The sequence below is a fragment of the Hippopotamus amphibius genome, chromosome 8 (assembly GCF_030028045.1).
Source record: "Hippopotamus amphibius kiboko isolate mHipAmp2 chromosome 8, mHipAmp2.hap2, whole genome shotgun sequence".
NCBI classification, from domain to species: domain Eukaryota; kingdom Metazoa; phylum Chordata; class Mammalia; order Artiodactyla; family Hippopotamidae; genus Hippopotamus; species Hippopotamus amphibius.
This window is the reverse complement of record NC_080193.1, coordinates 3,507,551-3,526,897: the sequence shown is the minus strand read 5'-3', so window position 1 is coordinate 3,526,897 and position 19,347 is coordinate 3,507,551. Positions and strand designations below refer to the sequence as shown.

General features: G+C 58.4%; 1 protein-coding gene across 6 annotated transcripts; it reads right to left on the bottom strand.

The window, feature by feature from the left end:
• Positions 1–640: 640 nt before the first annotated feature.
• PATZ1 (POZ/BTB and AT hook containing zinc finger 1) lies at positions 641–18,860 on the bottom strand. 6 transcript variants are annotated; one of them, XM_057746028.1, is made up of 5 exons: positions 17,314–18,858; positions 15,858–15,921; positions 9,462–9,633; positions 3,554–3,691; positions 641–2,126 (listed from the first exon to the last, which is right to left on the bottom strand). In XM_057746028.1, exons 1-5 carry the CDS (start codon positions 18,582–18,584, stop codon positions 1,708–1,710), a joined length of 2,064 nt encoding a protein of 687 aa, XP_057602011.1. In that variant the 5' UTR covers positions 18,585–18,858; the 3' UTR covers positions 641–1,707. The 6 variants fall into 6 exon arrangements, with proteins under 6 accessions (XP_057602011.1, XP_057602012.1, XP_057602015.1 ...); XM_057746029.1 differs by having other exon boundaries at positions 641–2,123; XM_057746034.1 differs by having other exon boundaries at positions 1,961–2,126; positions 3,554–3,626; positions 17,314–18,857.
• Between the last annotated feature and the right edge of the window lie 487 nt (positions 18,861–19,347).

Sequence of the window (19,347 nt, the reverse complement as noted above, 5' to 3'; positions counted from 1 at the left end):
ATTCAGTGCTCATTTCTTGCCTGTTGGCTGTTCTCTTTCCCCTTTCCCTCACATGTTCACCACTAAGGGTGCGGCAGCCTTTTACTTAACCCCGTGGGTGACACAGGGTTGGGGGGACTCACGTTGCTGAGCTACTTGGAGCCCTCCATGAGGATCTTCTCCCTGCCCATGTTTCCCCTTAGGTCCTAGCCTCTCGGGTCCCCTCTGGCTCCAGGTCTCCCTCCCAGAGTCCCACCCCCGCCTCTCACCGGCCCGGACCACCTACCTGCTCTCCCATCGTCACTATGCCTCCCTTGCCCGTTTCTCTCCTGGACGTGTCCTTATCTGACCTCTACGGTTAAATCTGCTTACTGGCTCCCTGTCTCTCCCACTTTAAGCTCCACAAGGGTATTCCGTGCACCACTGTACCCCAGGGTCTGGGGCACAGAGCAGTGAAGACCAGGAGAGAAGGAGTGGGTGGATGCTGGCAGCTGAATCTGCAGGGGAAGCACCCACCTGTCGATCCCAGTGGGCCTGGTGCAGTGAAGAGGAAGAGAGGTCTTCTGTGATCCCACCCCACCCAGGTGCAGGAGCACAGACTGCCCCCCCCTCTGGATCCCAGAGGAAAAAACCAGACTCAGGGGAGCAGGCAGAGTAACATACTAACGTTTTTAATACAGTCTGATCAGATTAGTTCACATCACAGGGTCCACCTGGGCTTGCTCACGTGTGATACAACTGAGGTGTACGATGTCCCCGCCTGCCAGCCCCCCGCTTTCCAACAGCACGGAAACCCTCTCCCTTCCTGACCAGACTGGCATTTTTAAAATTTTGCATAAAACTATTTCTTCCATAGACTTCAAACAATCAACTAGCCAAGTTAATTATGGTACATCTAAACAAAGTTTAATCCTAACCCTAACGTGTGGCTGCGGTTTACAAAGAGCTCTGTATCACCTGGGATAGCTTTCAGTAGCAATTCACTACAACTGGTCCTAAAAAATAATAACAATAATAATAATAATTAGAGAATCAAAACCCAACAGCAAGTTGAATGGTTAAAATCACATAAGAACTGGAATTTGGGGTAGGCGTGTCCTCTATTGCTAAGCTCGTCCTAGTGGCAAAATGCTAGCCTGCAAGCAGGGCTCAGAAAGATCTGGGGCCCCCCAGGTCAAAGGTCAAGCTCAGGGGGCTCTCAGAGGACACTCACCCCATGGTCCATGGGATGCTGTAGGCTTCCAGCTTCTTTGAAAACAGTTGGGCATCAGCATCGTGTAAGTGGGTGGAGACCCTACTGTGGCATTTTTCGAGGGATATGAGAAGGGGGAATGAGGGATATGAGAAGGGGCAGGGGACCAAAATCACCAAGGTCCCAGAGTGCTGTCAGGTGAGGGTGTGGAAATGGGGTCACTAAGAACTGAGCACCAGGAGCTCCAGCTTCCGCCTATCAGAGAAACTGGCCCTGGTGTTGCCTTGGAGGCCTGTGTAGTGTGTTCTGCCCTCATCCCATACTGGGTCCCACAGATATTTTTGCTGAGTATCAGATGAGAATCTACTTCTAAAGACCATTGGGGGATGGGGGGTGGGGTGACAGGGCTGGAGGGGGGAGTTAAAAATGAATTAAAATCTCTCAGCTACAGAACCCAAAGACACCACTTCCCTCCGCATTCACAGCGTTTCGCGGCGGTCCCCGGTGGCCGTTTCTGCGGGGACGCAGCACCTGCCTCACTTGCCCTCAGGCCCCATGGGCTGCTGGTCGACCTCGGGATCTACCAGAGATGATGCAAACGCCGACTGAACGATCTGGAACCCAAAGGACTCGAGGAGAGACATGTTCTGCTGGGGAGAGAAAGGGGAGCCGAGGGCAGGGCCCAGGTCCCCCAGGGGGCCCCCAAGGGCCCGGACATGCACCTTCTGGATGTGTTTGTTCAAGTAGGACTTGGAGCGGAAGAAGCTCCCACACTCGGGGCAGGGGTACTTCTTCTCCCCGTCAGACTCCATTTTGTTTTTGGGGACCGCCATGTCACAGGAGAAGGAGCCATTGGTGCTCTGTTTCTCAGGCGTCTTCAGGTCGCTGGCGTCCGAGAGGTCACCGTAGGAGTCAGAGCTCTCAATCGGATCCTGATGTGAGCATTTCTGGCCTTCTAGGAGGAAACAGAACACAGAGGAGCGGTGAGGCCGGGCTCTGGGGACGCCCCCTCGGAGGGGTCTCGAGGGGCCAGCTCACAGGCTCGTGGAGGGCAGCCGGTGGCCAGCCACCGCCCAGCGGAACCCACAGAGGTTCGGCTGGTCAGTCGGGAAGCCTGGCGTGCCCACGGGGGTGAGACAGCAGGGCCTGGGGCTGCCAGCCTCCCTCGCCGAGGACTCTTCATGCAGGCGCACGTGTACTGCTCACCACCAACTCGGCCTGCTTCGAGGAAGGGTGTGGAGAGGGGACCTCCTCTGCCTCTGCCCAGGACAGCCCAAGACCCCCAACTCCTAGGCGCTCTCCTGGGTGCCTCTGAGGGTAAGACAGCTGTTGTGATGATGCTGAGCAGGTACGTCAGTGGCCTCACCTCTGCAGCAGACTGGCTGCACCCTAGCAAGACAGAACCAGAGCCGCAGGCTCCTCAACCCAGGCAGACCCTGTCGACGGCTGAGTCAGAGCCAGTCCTCTTCCCAGCGCCGCGAACACAAGCTCTGCCCTCGCCGCCTCCGCCTGCCAGAAGCCTGCCGGGCCAAATGGCCAAAGCACGCAGCTTAAAAGGAACTGAACAACTCAGTCGGCCGGCTGTCCCTGCGCAGGGCCCAGGACAAGCTGGGCCTTGAGACAGCCCTCACTGATCTGCCCTGCCCAGCCCACACGTGACTCCTCCACAATGAGCCGCTTCCTGCCTGGGTTCAGAGCGCCATGCCGGGAAGGGAGGTCTGTGATGGGAGCGTGGAGCATGCCATCTCTGCCGTCTGCCAAGCCCCTGGCGTCATCCCCAAGGCAACAACAACTTGAAACACCACAGAACAACCCGGATCAACAAGTGGAGGGGGACCTAGGGAGCTCTACGCAAACCAACTCGGAGTCAGCGCCATGCATCTCACAAACGCGGCCAGAGGCTCTCCGGAAAGGGCTGCTCGCAGCAACCAACCACCCCTATCGAGGGGGAAGCCAGCCCTTGGCTCCCCCCGCCTGCAGGGTCAGAGGAGAAGAAAGCTTTCAGCCGCAGCTCCACGCCATCCTTAAAGGGTCACAGGCAATGGACAGGCCCAGAGGCTCATCATGCAGGGCTCCTCTTCCTGCCCTGGGCCCGGGACGTCCCTGCAGAGCTCTGGACGTGGGGGCTGGCCAGGAGCGAGGTGGGGGGCTGGGGAAGAGGAGGCGGGGGGCTGGATCTCGGCAGTGCTCTCAAGCCTCACTCACTGCCCTGGAGTGAGATCCCCACCATGACTTCTGTCCTGGAGGCCACTGCCACTCAGATCTCGAGCCTCCTCGAGGCAGCCAGCAGCCGGCAGCCTTTGTGCCTCCCCACGCCCGGCCCAGCGCCCCCACAACACAGTCTGCGCAGAGAAGCAAAGTGCAGAGCAAGGGGTCGCTTGCCTTTGTTGCCATAGGTCCTGGCGCAGTGGAACGCTGCTCCCCCATTCGGGATGGGCTCCTGGTGCCTGGAGACCTGGGGAAGGGGAACACCGTGGTGGGTTTTAACATGGACCTTTAAGTAGGAGGCAGAGGAGAAACCTAAACAAGACAAAAGGAGATGAGATCCCGCGGCCAGCACACAGACACCTCTCTGCTTCCCCCACGCCTCTCCTCTGGCCGCGCTGGCTAGCACTCCTAGAAGGGGCCCCTCCTTGGCTCAAAAAGGCTGCAGCCATGGGAGCCGCCTGGCTCACGAGGGAGGGTGGCACTGTCCTCAAGTCGGCTTCTCTGCAGAGCCCGCTCTGCAAGGCTGCGGTGGAGGCTGCCTGGAGGAATGGCCTGAGATCTGGCTCCTGCCAGGGCCAGAGGCCAGCTGCCTCTAGGCTTGCTTGGTGCCTCAGTAACAAGTGGTCTGAGTGGACAGTCCACAGCCCCAGACCAGCTGCAGGGACCACAGCTAGAAATGCTGTCAGGAAAATACATGGGGCTCCAGGGAAGACCCAGAACTCCCGCCGGCAGGACGCCTGCTCAACGCTTGTGAAGGCAAACCATCTGCACAGGAAACCAGACGGGGGCAAGATGAAATCCCAACCAAATGCCTCCAGGAGTCCCCTGTCTTCTACCTGTTAGGACATGCTCTGTTCTGCTCACTTTCTCACCTTCAGAGTAACTGGACTTAGTAACTATTCAGACCTTTTGAAGAACAATGAAAAGAGGAAGTTATGTTAGAGGGGGGTGCAGTCATCTCATTCACGGTGGTCTTCTCGGTTTGGTTCTGGAGGATCCACCAGGTTCACTTAAGGCCTTAAGAAGAAACAGGGACAGTCCTTGTGTTTATTCTGGGGGAGGGGCAATCCAGCCATCTGGGAGCTGCTCCAGTCAGTTTGAGCCTCAAGTTGCCTCAGGCATCTGAAGATGCAAGAGATGGATCTTGGGCCAACTTCCACAGTAGCCACGAGTCTGAGGAGATAGAACCAGATGGGCCAGTCAAAGGATTTCCACGTGGGTTTTGCAGGAAGGAGCCGGGGCATCAAATCCCCCCACAGTCAAGGATCCGAAAGTGCCTTCGCCAGGAACCAGGACTTTTTGGCAAAAGGCCCACCTGGGGTGCTAGGGCCTTGATGGTGTCCCTTCAGTCCACTCCCGATGCGGCTGACACATCCTCAGGTACTTTCATTCCCCTGTTAAATTACGGTCACAGGGTAGCAGTGGGATCCACTACTAATAGGCCGGTGGCTGGAGAGTACCGTGGAATGTCTGCACAAGACTTGTTTTAGAAAAGTCTGAATTGGCCTGGCCTTTTGAACGCTGCTCGAACTACAACAAAGGTCACCTTCAGCGAGTGACAGAGGTGTGCCAGGCCCAGTGCACCTCGTGCGTCGCTGTGGGCTTCGCAGCCGCCTGTACAGCTGCTACATGGACTGGACTGCGACCCCAGGGCCACGTGCCTCCATGTGGTCCTTCACCACTGGGAAGACTCTCCGACGGTCCCTGCATCTCGGTCCTGGCCCTAGAAACATCCCTTGGACTTTTGCAGCAGGCTCCATCATCACCATTTACATTCCTGTATTTCTCTGCCATACCGGTGGGTCAGAATGGGAATCTCATTTAACAAACAGTCCCTGGATGGTAGCAGTTGGTGGTTCGAGAGGGAGATGGGGGACTGGGTGAATCTTCCTTCCTTTCCTGACAAAAAAGACCCTCCTGGACCAGACGCTGCTGTCCTGCCCTGGCTGGTAGAGCACGTCATCCTGCACTATGACCAAGTGGTCTGCCCGGGGCTAAGCAGGGGACAGACTGGCTTACAAGTATCCCATATAAACACCCCTATGAGGGAGACTGTGGTCAGGGAGGAGCAGATAAGGCTCATGGGACAGAGGCTCTCAGCCCTGCCCCACGGATGGCACTATGGCCCTGGCAACCAGCATAAATATCAGGGCTTTCTGCCTGATGTGATGATACCACTTTAGAAGGGAATTTTTGTTTTTTAATCCCTTGTGGGGCCCCTGAAGTGGTTTGAAGCTCTCTCCATGGTGCACAAGGGCAGGGCCACTGCACTCAAGAAGGACGGGAAAGGAGGAAAGGAGCACAGGAACTATTATATTTACTCCTTGTGGGAAGAGCTGTGCCAGGGAACACAGCAGATGCTCGATGAAAACTCACTGCGTTTTCCTGAAAAACAGTCTGGGGACCACGTGGCTGGATCCCCTTGACGTCGCCCCAGCTGCAAACTAGTTACTATCCACAGCGAAACTACGTGGCGGGTGGTGGGCGTGGATCCACAGCTGCCACCTAAAGCCCAGAACTTCAACACAGAGCAGCTCAGCAGCCAAGTTTTGGGTTAAAACAGAAGCTGAGTTTCTGTGAACACATGTTTGAAGCCAGACACATTTGGCTGGAATTCTAAACCCAGCTGCCCATTCACCACCGATTACCCAAGAGCCAAAGAGGCCGCCGGACACCAGCATCAGAGTGATGGGCACGCGAAGCACACACGCGACTCCACCACCACCGACGGGCCACCCTCTCTCGCGACCCAGAGACGGAGCATTTATCACCACGCGGCTGCTGCTCCTCCACTGCGTTTTCTTGCCTGGCGTGCTGCGATTCGTGCTCTGGAAGCAAACCCTCGGCTGGCAGCGTCCACGTGTGTGCAGGGGTCAGGGACTGCTTTCTACTTTCACACCGTGGTGGGGCCATGCCCAGCTGAACTGTGCTGGAGGGGGGCACCAAGTAGGCTTGTGTCACCTCAGTCCAGGGGACGACAGGCTGTCTGCATCCACGAATGGCACTGGTGACAACCTGTGCACTCACCTCTGGCTGGAGAGAAGGCCTTCTCAACTCTTTAAGCAATGATGTTAGAATGCAAATGTTGTCTCTATCAAAGACAGATTCCCAATACGCTCTCCCTCTTCCTCCCTCATAGCAGTACATACACATATACACAAAGACCCCGCCTACAGAAACTTAAAAAGAAGGGAAATTGTGGCAATCTACCAGGTCCTCCCCACGGTTCAACTCAACTGATTTGCTCAACCTGAACATGAGGGAACAGGCTTTTGCAGCCACTGAACTCCTCCAACTGCAAATTATCTTCTCTACGGATGGGATGGCCCACGTCCTGATACATCTCTAGAACAAAGACAAGGTCGTCTGTCTCCAGTGTGGGGCTGGGCCGCCGGCCGCGTCTCCGCTCTCCCATTCTTCACAGGCAAGAGTTGTCTGTGTGGCTGAAAGCAGGCAGATGGATGGGTGGTTAAGCTGATTGCTTAAGGATTGTTGGGACTGGAGGACCTCAGAGGGCACCTGGAAATTCACCCGATCCGGCCTCACCCGCGGACCAGCTGGCTGACGTCAGCCTTTGCTTGAACCCCAGCAGAGAGAAGAACATCCGTTTATTTCTGCAGCTCCTCCTGTAGTCACAGCCTGGAGAGGACGGCCCAGAGCCCGCTGCATCCTGACTCCAGAGCCTCAGTGTCTTCGGTAGCCTGTCCTCTTCCTGGAAAAACTGCCTTCCTCTTCCTCTTTTTTCTGGCGGGGGGAGGGGAGGCATCTTTTCCTATTTCTGCCCAAGAAGTGAGTCCAGAGGTAGAATCCGGCTTCTTCTCTTCTGACGATGGACCGAAATTATCTCCTCTTCCTTCTGAGAGCCGAGGGTGGTTTGGACTAGAGCCCTCTTCTGTCTTCTTGGAGGAACGGGACTGCCTGCTCCAACCCTGGGAGGCGAAGCTGGTTTTTTGTTTGGCCATACCACGCAGCTTGTGAGATCCCAGTTCCCTGATCAGGGACTGAACCCAAACCCTCGGCGGTGAAAGCATGGAGTCCTAACCACTGCACTGCCAGGGAACTCCCCCAAAGCTGTTTTGCTTACGATCCACATGTAGCCTTGGCTTTTCTGAGGAAAGGTGAGCTCTGGTGCTACTCTGCTGGCACCCCTGCCCCGGCCACAGGGCCTGTGGCTACTGCCCAAGTCCTCTTTACCAGCCCGGGGAAAACAAATCCTGATGTACAATAGTTGTTGTCTTTGCCACATCAGCTGTCTCCTAACTGGGTCGACTTTCCCTGCTGTTCCCTGCTGCTCTCAGCTCTTCTTTCCTCCTGTGCGGGGGGGGGCCCCCAGGGGCTGTGGCCCTGCGTCCCCCACCCAGCTCCCGCCCACTCTGTAATCCAGGCTTCATCTCAGCTTCCTCACTGGCATCCTCCTCCGCGCTAACTGGTTTACTGCCTCTGGTCTCCGACCACAACTCTCAGGCTGAGAACGTCAACCTTGAAACCCTGACAGAACACCTGCTGGCAGCACGTTGCAACAGGTCTAGAGTTATTTGGGGGCGTGGTCAGGAAGCCACGTCAGGATGAAGAGAGACAAGGAACCATCTTTTCCTAGAGCTGGGCAGCCACAGCCTGATAGCTCTCTCCACGCAGAGCCTCACCGCTAGCTCCCCAGAGGAAGCTCCTGCCAGAAAGGGCTCTGTTGACATGTCAGAAAATAGGACAGATGCTTAAGCTGCTTTTCTGACCACCTCCCTGCTTCCACAGCAGGTTTCCTGGTGGTACAAACATCGACATCCAGCAGACTTCAAGGCAAACCCCAGGTGTGCAGTCCTGGAGAGGGTCCCAGCTCAGGGCACCAAGAACACCCAGCCACTCAGCAGGCTCCCTCCACCAGCGACCTCAGGGCACGTGGAGACAGCACAGAACTCAGAGATCCCAGCCAAGGACTGCAGGAGAGTTGTGCCTGGTCCAAACCAGAATATCAGTGAGCTGTGTCTTTCCTGACACTGCTGCAAAGTGTAAGAAGGGCCTCCCAAGTGTGTTGCAGCTTTCGGGGTTCAGAGAACTCTCACCTACCTTGTCTCCTGGGGGCCTCACAACAACCCTGTGAGGTGGGCAAGGGGGGTGTTCTCAACCCCATTTAGAGATGAAGAGACTGAGCCTTAAGAGAAGGGATGGGAGAGTTCAGGGTCACACAGAAGGGTGAGGTGGGAGGGGCCAGCTAAACCCTGGGTCCCCTGCCTCCTGGCTTAGCGCTCAATTCACGAAGCCACACTCAAGAATTCCAGAAGCGTTGGGACAAGAATGTCCCAGGAGATAGGACTTCCCAGCCACGTGCCCACCTGGCCAAAGCAAGCGCACCATGCAGAAGCAAACTCACGCTCACCACCTCCTTCAGCAGGTACGGCGCAGCCTCCTCCACTGACGCCGCTTGCAAAGCACGAACCTCTGCCCTTCCAGCAGCCAACGAGCCCTGGCAGAAGCTCAGGGACAGGCCAGACTTCATCCGACACAACACCAGGGCTACAGAGGCCACCTCGGCTGGCCTCGGCCTCCAGCACGCTGCCCTGCTCAGAGCACCTGCCACGTTCCGCTCTCCTCAAGGCCACAGTCTACCTGGATCTGGGCCCTTCTGACCATCTGTGCTAGAAAGTTTCGGCCCTTGTCCATCTCCACGCTCGACCACGTCACCTGGCTGCCGACGTTCACATGCCAGTGAATCAGCCAGCAAAGCTCTCAAGCAGGAGCCCTCTTTCTCCTACCTCTTGGGGCCTAACGACTCTCACAACCGCAGCAGCTCAGCGCATCCGTCCTGCCCCACTGCAGCGTGTCATGAGCCCAAGCTCGGGAACAACACTCTCTCCTTCTGTTCCCGCTTGCTGAGCTCCTGGCAACTCCGACTCCAAGCACCCACGTTTCTCGGAAAGGAAAGGGTGACAAACAGCTAGCAGCGGGCCGAGGGTGTTTATCGCTCAGTGGGAAGGGAGGGCTGGCTGTGCAGAGAGTGGGGCCTGAGGCAGGGCGGTGAGGCACCCCCCGGCCTCCCACACGGGCTCAGGCCCATCCCCTGGACGTGGGGAAACAGCAGGGAGATTACCTCGGTTACAGATACTGCAGAAGTTGCTGGGCCCCTCACTGTGCTTCTTCAGGTGGTCTGCCATGTACGCCGCCCGCAAGTACTTCCCGCATACCTGGCAGGGCACCTTGTCTTCATGACAGGCCAGGTGGGAGCGCAGACGGTCTCGGGTGGCGAAAGAAGCATTGCAGGTCTGAGGGCAGAAAGGAAAACGGGGTGAGTAAAAGCTGGCACCCACAGCTGACTCCCCACCAGGCACCTCGTGACACAAAGCTGTTTCCGGCCAACACAGGGACTCCCTGTGTAAAGAGAACATCAGACCGCAGCCCGGGCTTTCTCCCCAGATGCCGAGTTAAGCCGCTCCTACTCCCCACGGTCTCCCCCCTGGGACCCCTGGTTCCCACCGGCCCCCAACACGCCCACTACACGGCAGGCTGAGTTCTGCAAAAGGAAGAGCTAGGTGTTTCTCATTCTTAAACATTTAAGAACTGACTTTAGTTGCACTGGCTGTAAGTGAATTTACAGAAGAGCTATTGGCATATAAACAGAACAGTCTCCACCTTCTCCACCCTGGGCCTCCCCTGGTTGCTTTACACAAAGAATTCAATGTACTCACTTTATTCATGTGACATTAGTCGTGGCCACAGGGAAATGGAAAGGCAGGACAGAGATTACTCTTCATAATATCCGTGTGTTTGTATTGAAAAAGCAGCCCACAACATGACAGTGTCAATTGTGCAAATGTGAAAATTAGCAGTGAATGAGGGGGGCACCTGTGGTGCGCCAGTGCTGGTGCTCACAAGGATGGCATCACCCTGCACTGACCGAGCCCCCCACCCCACCCCACCCCCGTGCCAGGCAGGCCCTCGCCACATGCAGTGCATCCTCACGGTGGCCCTCGGGGCAGGCCGTGCCCTCAGCCCACCAGCCAGGAACTGCCGTCAGCACCACGCCCTGGGAAGGTAGTCCCAGCTCCCCTGACTCGGTCTCCCCCCAACCTCCCTCCCCCAGCCGAGGCCTGCACGGCCGCCCAGCCTTGGAGGTCACAGGACGTCGGGAAAGCCCTCAGGAGAGTTCATCTGGTGACCTTCAAACTCTTTTGGTTCCATGGACGTGTCTCAGGGGTTCTAGTCAAAGTTGACTCATTTCTTTTCTCTGTATGTGTGTGTTTACTATTTTAGAACCACAAGAGAAAGCAACATTCACCTGTAAGTGCATCACAGACCGAATGTTAATGCACTGAAGACCCGCCACCCCATTCATTGGCTAGAGTGGAGGTGCTCCGACTGGCTCCATTTAACAGAAACAGACCCTGAGATCCTGAGACCTTAAGGTAAGTGTCTGAACACTGTCACCACGTACAGCGTTTATCTATCACTTTACAAAGTGAGAAACAAACGACACGATGCTGTGGAGGCAGAAGATGCCACGGTTGCTACCCCAACCCCAAATGTCTGCATCAGGACCGGCTGTGATCTTCTCAGTCGTTATCTTTTGAATAAATGTTACACATTTGAATAGAACAATTTATGCTAATAAAACACAGCTGACCCTTGAACAGTTTTCAAGGGTTTGAACTGCACGGGTCCACTGATACAGATTGTTTTCAACAGTAAATACTAGCGTAGGTGGTACACCAAACACAGTTGGCTGAACCTGCGGATGTGGAACCGCGGACGTGGGAGAATCGCGTGTACAGAGGCCGACTCTAAGTTGTATGTGTGTTTCTCACTGCCCGGAGGGTCAGCACTCCTAACCTTCGTGTTGTTCAATGGTCAACTGTACTGCTTTCATCTGTTTTATATATTGAGTTTATTCATTTGAGAAATGAGGGGGCTAAGTTTAGAGAGTGATTTGCACAAAGCACAGGGCTCAGCTACTAGAGAAAGCGACACCCTACTGCTGCCAGGCCAGTGCCCTACCGATCCCCCCAACCACCCTGGGGCATTCCCATCCTTCTCAATTTACAGCCGGGCAGACAGAGCTCCTGGGAGGACTCAGGGCAGCTGGACTGAGAACCAGCCCCTGAGCCTGTGCTCTTACCACCTCCAGCCTCAGTAGAGGTAGCTTCTCTTGAAAGGTGTTGATCATTTTTATCCGTGTACTTCGTGGCCAGGGCTGTCCTGATAGAGGTGACAGGATCTGTGCAGGGAAGCTTGAGCGCTTAGGTACTCAGAAAGCATCATGGGTGCTTGGTCTCATGGCCACAGGTGGGCCCCATGTCACAGACCCTGTGACCAATCATAGGCCACAGTGGGGGAAAAACTGAATCTTACCCCCAGCCCGCGGACTAAACCAGAGTAAGGGGTGCAGTGAACCCCTGCAGGAGAGAGGGGCACACCTGTTGATTTATCTGGGGATGAGAGCCAGCTCTGCCAGACAGTGACCTGAGGACCACCCCCCCAATGATGGCAGGCAGTGTGGTCTACACCACAGAACTCAAAGGAACCAACTATGGACCAGGTGTAAGAAAATGCAGCTGAAAGCACACATTCAGGATTCCATCTTCCATGGTCCCTGGGAGAGGATGTCACTAGAAGGATGTGAAAGAGATGCCTTGTTTCTCTTGCCAACGTTCTTTTGGGACGTGTCCTTTACATCACTGCCTGTCACACTTTGCTAATGAAAGATAATGGGTAGCCAGACCTCGACTGTCCACAAGTGGATTATCCATTTGGGGGATTAGCTAAGCAGAGTTAAAATCGCAGACCAGGCTGAGTTCTCCCACCTCATCCTTCATGGATTATCTCTCAAGGAATGAAAGCAGACTTTAGCCTGAGCAAACATAATCAGGAATGTAAATCTGCTACTAGGGAAAAAAAATACACACGCAACAAAACTTTCACTGTGTCACAAAGCCAAGCTGAAATGGTGGTTGGCTTCTCTGTGCCAGGATTGACCCTTTGTGGCTGGAGTACCCAAGGTTTTCTGGAGGCACTGTGAAAGTGTTCAAGTCCGAGTCTAGGCCTGCCAGAAGTTCAGACAACACCGAACATAAAAGGGATGGCCACTTGACCCAGGAGAGAAAGGCTGAGGAGAGAGATGGATCTCAAAGAAAGGGATGCCCAGAACCTCCATGCTGGGGCCACTCGAGAGAAAGACATGTCCTGTCCTGGAGGCAGGGAGAAGGCAGAGGGACCCTGACGGGATCAGCCCGACTGCCGGTGGTGCTGAGAAGAGCCACCTTACCCACTGCGTGCAGGCAGCCCTGCTATCGCTCGAGGCCCACTGCCAGGTCCCGGCCCAGCCCCCCGGTCATCACCACTCAACACCGAGCCCCAGCCAGGGCCCCTTCCCTCCCTGCCAGTTCCTCCCTGTCCCAGACGTCCTACTGCTTTTCTTCCCGAGGGGTGAACAGCTCAGGAATGGGGCCTAACTGGCAGCAGGGACTCCAGTGCACACCATACTCTTGGTGGCCGCTGAGCCTGGCAGCCTCAGGGGGCGTCTGAAGCAGCCTTTTCCACAGCCCTGGAAAAGTCTGAGGGCGGTGCACTGGGCGCATCTCAGCCCCCTCTTCCCACCTCAATTCCTAAGGAGCTCTCCCTCCAGCCCAAACCACCCCCCCGCCCACCAGTCCCCGAGAAGAGGGGCCACGGGGGGTACGGGGAGAGGTCTAAGCTGTTCCAGGCTCTTGGCTTCAGGCTGAACTCCATGAGGGGTCAACGTCCCAGCCCACAGCACTCACAGATCGAGCCGCACTGGAGCATCTGGGCCATTTAAGGACACGTGGGCCAAACCCCAAGGAGACGTGTGTCACTGCCAAGCCCAAGCCCCCACTGCCCCCACATTCGGAGGGCCTTTTCCCTCAAGCTGTGGCTCCCATCTCGGTAACTGGCCCCTACTGTCCTCTGTAGCATCAGGAGGGACCAAGAGGTATGGCCCATGCCCAGCTCTGTCAGGGGCCCAAGGAACCAACTCCCAGAGAGCTGTCTCTTCACCTCTGATGCTTTCAGCAGACACACCGCACAAAACAGATGCCCTGCTATTTAACCAAGCCCAGGCACAGCTGGCCAGCCAGCCCGGGGCCTGGCAGGCAGCACGTCGTCACCTGCGGGGTCACTGTTAGGGGAGTTCTGGCTGTGCAGCTGGAGGCGGGGCCAGCAGGCCTGTGAGAGGGTGTCGGAGGGGCAGGGCAGGAGCGGGCGCGTACACCAAGGGACAATGTCAGTGTTATGACACAGACCAAGGACAAAACACACAAAGCCTCAGATGTTAGAATGAAAACTTTTATCATCACTCCTATTATCCCCGCAGAACTCGCAGGGGCTAAAGGGCACACCACTGGGACCCAAGGGGGGTCTACATCTGCTTTATCAGCCCCCAAAGCCATATACTGGGATGACCCCTTGTAAAGCTACTGGTTCGTCTAGTTCCTGAGCAGACCTGCTAACAAACCTCAAAACCACAGAAGTCTAATTCACGAGCCAGAAATGAAAGCGGACCTGTGTGAGGGGGAAGGGAAGCGGGCAGCACGGGCTGGCCCAGCTGGAGTTGCCCCGGAGTCTCCTCTGGAGGAGGATTCACTCCCAGCGTGGGGGCAAGGGCGGCCAGGCCCCATTCTAGAAACCCCGCACCTTAGGGGATGCCAGAGGAGGGGAAGCACATACGCCAGTGGCTTAGTTCCCGGGAAAGCACCAACCTCCAGGCAAGGACAGACACCCAGGGGTACCATCTGCTAAAGGGGGAAAACAAGGCAAGAGAGCCCAGAAAGAAATGTGGAGACTGTGGGGGGGGACGCAGGAAGGAGCTCCTTGCTACCCCTATCTGGGGTCCCTGAGCTGGGAAAGAGTCCACGTCACCCAGGGAGGAGCTGGGCATGGATGGTGGGCAGGGACCCCTCTGCTGGTCTCTCCCAAAAGCAGGGCGCTCAGACCACCGCCCCTGCTGTTCCCCTCCACAGAAAACCCTCTTGAGAGGCCCCGGCTAGCCCACAGGCCACTGGGTAAAGGCCCGGCTGCCCTCTGGGGCCGTCCAGCCCTGCCTCAGATAGCCCGGCGGGGCTGGGCAGAAGAGAGCGTTGCTGGAGGGTGCCGGGCCCAGGTTTTCGAGGGCCGGGAAGGATTTTTTTAGAGAAAGGGAAAAGGCGGTGTCAGGAACCGAATGGGACGACCTCCACAAAGCAGGCTGGGCAAAGTCCCATGATGGCAGGTCGCTAGGAAGCGGTTCCAGGGGCGGCAGGCCGCTGCTGCTCCCAACCCACACCTGGAAAAAGGGCAGAGAGTGCAGGTTACCCCCCCAGGCCTCCGGGCACGCCCCCGCTGCCCTCGGGGCTCCTCCTGCTCTGCTGGGCGGCTCGGCACACTACCTGGGAGAGTCCGAATGTGCTCCGTGATGAGAGAGTCAGACAGAGGGAGACGGGGCAGCGAGGCACAGATACATCCCAGCAGGCCCACCCCTGGTCGCCTGGCCCCTGGGGGCTCTCCGCCCCACCTACAGCACGTCCGTCCCTCCCTATCGGTCTCCCCAGACCCTGCCTCCTTGCCACCAACAGGATAAGGAAAAGCGGGGCACCCCCCCAAGACACTGCAGGAAGCACCCCACACCTGGCTCCCGCTCAGATGGCGGGACCTTGGCCCAGAAAAGGGGGGACGACCATGGAGAAGTTAGAGGCGTGTTTTCCAGCCACACAGGAATGCTCAGTGGCCAGGAGAGGAAGCTCAATTTTCTGGGCACCACAGGGCCCCCAGGTATTGTTCAACCAGACAAACCAAGGGTGAGAATCTTGCCCAGCCCCCCCCCACCTACTGCTACACAAAGAGCTCTCAAGGACAGGAAGCCACCTCCGGTTCTCAGAAGCCCTTGGCTGTGTGCACACATGGCTCAGGATGGGTTAAGCAGGTGCCAGGGATCGGAGCTGAGACCACCCACTCCCTGCCTCCTTCACCGCCACCCCCACGGCCCAGTGCCCTGAGTGGAGGGGACCCAGAAGGAGCTCCAACTCGGGTCAGCCTGCCGGGCATACAAGGGGAAGGGTGGTTGACTGGACCACCAGGAGCCCTTTAGAAACCATGCCCACCCCACAGTGGCCCCTGCAAACGGCTGGGAACCAGAAGCTGGACCCAGTAGCTGGACCCAGTGGGGTGCCAGTGCCCCCAGAACGACACCTCTGAAATGTGGCCCACCATCCAAGGAGCTGGCAGACGCCAGGAGAGGAAAGCCAAGCAACAGAGCAAAGACAGAGACGGGGTGGGAACCAGGACCCAGCAACCAGGGAGGAGGGGACAGCAGTGGTGGGAGGGAGGGGGCCGGGGGAGAACAAAGGAGGAGAGCAGACGGAGGGTGGGGGGACAGCAGGGGAGGTGCGCACAGCGGTGGTCAGTCCGCCGGCCCAGCACGCACATCAGCCGGCTCACGGCCGCAGCTGTGAGGACAGCAGCATTCTCTTTCAGCCCATCTCTGCCCCGGCCCAGCCCCTACCTGACACTTGTGAGGCCGCTCAGAAGTGTGCACCTGCTTGATATGTCCGTTCAAGTGATCAGGCCTGGAAAAGAGAACCAAGAGAGACTTTAGAACAAGACCTCAAGAGAGGGGGCTATAAAGTTGGCCAGACCCCCACCCCCACACTGCTGGAGAGGACGTCCCTCACCCCACCCCCGCAGGACAAAGAAAAGTCACCACCCAGCTCTGGCTCCTGAGGCCCAGGCCTCTCTGCCCTGGTTTTCTCTAGAGGGGGAAGGGGAGTGAGCATTTGTCTCTGACCTTGCCCACCCGCCTCCCCCCACCAGGAACTCAGTGATTTCTAGGACGCAAGGAGGGGGCTTTAGAATGAGACCACGCTGCCTTGCTGCAGCCTTTCCGGGAGGGGGTATGTGTGATTCATTGTCCAGACGAAAGCCCCTTAGAAACTCAGTATTCCCCTCCCCCAGCCTCTCCCGCCACAGCAGCCAATGAATGCCACCCGGATGGAATTCAGTCCCCAGAGGCCAAGGGATGAAGCCTTAAGTCCCCAGCTGGGCTGGTAAACCAGATGCCCGACAGAGCAGGTGGGCAGGGACTGCCTGACCGGTAAGACTGGTTCCTGCTTGGGGCCCCTCTGAGGGAGTTCTGCATCCCTACGTTCGCACACACAAGGCCCTCAGTACCCAGGCAAGTTAAAACCAGTCCTTTATTCTGAATATTCTTTTAAGAGGGAAAACAACCCGCTGCTCACAGACAATCTTCATTTCCTTATCAGGCTTACTAAAAAGTCAATCTAAAAAGACATCCTGCCCTCCTTCCTCTCTGTCCAGTGAACATAAAGGGGATCTGTGGGTTCAGGTAGGCTCTGGAGCTACCAGGTCAGAGCAGATCAAAGATTTCGCTGTTCAGAAGAGACTCAGGGAGTCCAGCTCTGTGCCCCGTGATGCCGGCGCTCTGAGGGGCAAAACCGGAGTCTACTGACCCGGGATTGCCAGTGCTGTGCGGGGGAACACGGAGGCGCGGGAGCGTAAGGAGTCCCAGATGCACTTGTTTCAGTCCCTCCCCCGGCGGCCATTCAAGCGGGGAAAGTCACTGGAGGAGCCCGGCCTCCCGCCCCCAGAGGGGGCCCCTCGCCTGGTGCCGGAAACACAAAGGGAGCCCAGGGAGAAGAATGGTGAGGCCCGGTGGCTGCGGCCTGAGGAATCCGGCCCCTTCCCACAAGGCCCCAAGGAAGAGAGACAGTAGGGCACGCCTAGTGCCAGAGAACTTCCCTGAGGGAAGAGAAAGCAGCTCTTGGCCACATCATCTCAAAATCAGGGCCGTTAAAACACTCTCCCCAAAACTGACTTGGCCCTACAAGGTCGAGTGACCTCCCCCCAAGGCTCACACCCCCAGATCTTGGCGAGAAGCTATTCCATGAGTCAGGAATAGGACAAGTCATGGTGGGGGGCGGGGGGGGGGCAAGATTCCTCACCTGGAGAAGCCTTTCCCACAGCTCTGGCAGATGTAGGGCTTGCCCACGGACCCGTCGTGGGACCGCACGTGGTAGGACATGCGATCTTTCCTCTTGAACCGCAGCCCACACACGGGGCAGGAATAGGGCTTCTCCCCCGAGTGGGAGAGCTTGTGCCGATTGAGATGGTACACGTCACGGAAGATCTTGCCGCAGATCTCGCAGGCCACCTGCTTCCTGGTCCGGCTCCTCTTTCGGGGGCCGTCGGGGTCCTCAGAGATGGGCAGCCCATTCTCACCCAGCCTCGGAGGAGGAAGGTCGATGTAGCCCAGCTGGAGGCTGGTGACACCATGTTGGGCCTCGTGCTGCCGGAGCCGGTTGGCATCCGTGAACACCTTTCCACACAGGCCGCACGGAAGGATGCCTGCCTCCCTCAGGCCCCCTGGGGACCCGAACATTGAGTCCAGCAGGTTGGCCTTCCTTGGGCGGCCCCGGCCTCGCTTGCCAGTCAGGGGAGGGGCACTGGATGCCACATTGGGGAATGGGGAAGTCAGCAGTTGGGGGGACAGGGGTCCAGCCACCATGGGCAAGCGGTCCACCCCAGGTAACACAGGCAGGGAGGCTTGGCTCGCAATGGCTGCACCAGCCGCCCTGGCTGCCTCCTCCTCGGGCTGCATGCTGCCTGCGATGCCATTGCTGTTGGCTGCCAAGGCTGCCCCATTGGTCATGTCCAAAGGGAAACCCAAGTCCGAAGTCCCAGGGGGACGAAAGAGCATGATGTCGGCCCGGGCAGGGGGCACCAGGATCTGCACATTGGACTGTTTGATGACTTCCTGGCAGATCTCAATGACCGACCTCATCAGCAGAAACTTGGCGGCCGTCATAAGCTCGGGGAAGCTCTCCAGGCGAACCACAATGCGGGAAGTGTAGGCGAAGTCCAGGATGTCCCCGAACACCTTGGAGCTGATGGTGTGCATCTCCAGCTCCCGGCTGCCCCCAGCCCCGCCGCCCGGGGCCGCCGCTGCGCCCCCCACGTCAGCGGGACCCCCGTCCGCAGCTCCGCCGTCGCCCAACTGGGCGCTGAACACCGACTCAAAGTACTCGCTGCAGGCGGCCAGCACCGCGCGGTGCGCCGGGAAGCTCTCGTCGCCCACCCGCAGGAGCACGTCGCAGAAGCGCCCGCCGTTTTTGCGCTGCTGGTTCAGGTTGTGCAGCATCTCCGTGCTGTGTCTGCTCACCTGGTAGGTGTAGCAGCCCGACGGGCCGCAGGAAGCGTCGTTCACTCGCTCCATGGCCGCCGCCCCCTCCCCACACACCGGGCCGCGGCGCTTGCCCGCCCCACTCCCGTCCCCCGGGCAGCGAGACGCAGGGCGCAGCGAACGTGTCTACACTCCCCGCACGTGCGGGCCCGGGGCTCTGTAGTCTCGCAGGTGCGCCGAGCGCACACGCCCCCTGCCCGGATCGCACTGTCTAGACGGCGGGGCGCGCCACCTCCCGCATAGCTGCCCCCACCCCTGCCGGATCGTGAACTCCTCTCTCCTCCCCGCCCGCTTGTCCGCCTCCCCTTCTCGGTCTACCTCCGGGAGGGGGGGGGGGGACGCGAGCACAGAGGTGCGCCCCTCCCGCAAACGCGCCTGCCACCTCCCCTCCCGCCCGCCAGGCGGCGCCGGCGCGCGGCCAAGAGGGGCGCGCGCGCGCGCGCGGGGAGGAGGAGGAGGAGGAGGGGTCTGTCGCGCAGGCGCGCGCGCGCCGCGGCTCTTCCCGGGCCCGCTGGGGGCGCGCGCTGCGTCCCCTGCAAAGCGCGAGCCGGGGCGGGGGCGCCGGAGCGGAGGAAACAAAAGGCTAAGGCGGCGGCGGCGGCGGGGCGCGCGGCGGGGCGGCAGCGCGGGCCGGGCCCCGGAGGCGGGCGGGCGGAGTCGGCAGCGAAGGCTGGAGCGGGCGGGCGGCGGCGGCGGCAGGGCGGGCCCTGTCCCGGGCCGGGCGAAGGCGGCGGCGGAGCGGCGGCGCGGCGGCCCCGGGCTCCGTGTGTTCGGAGCGGAGGAAAGATGGCAGCGG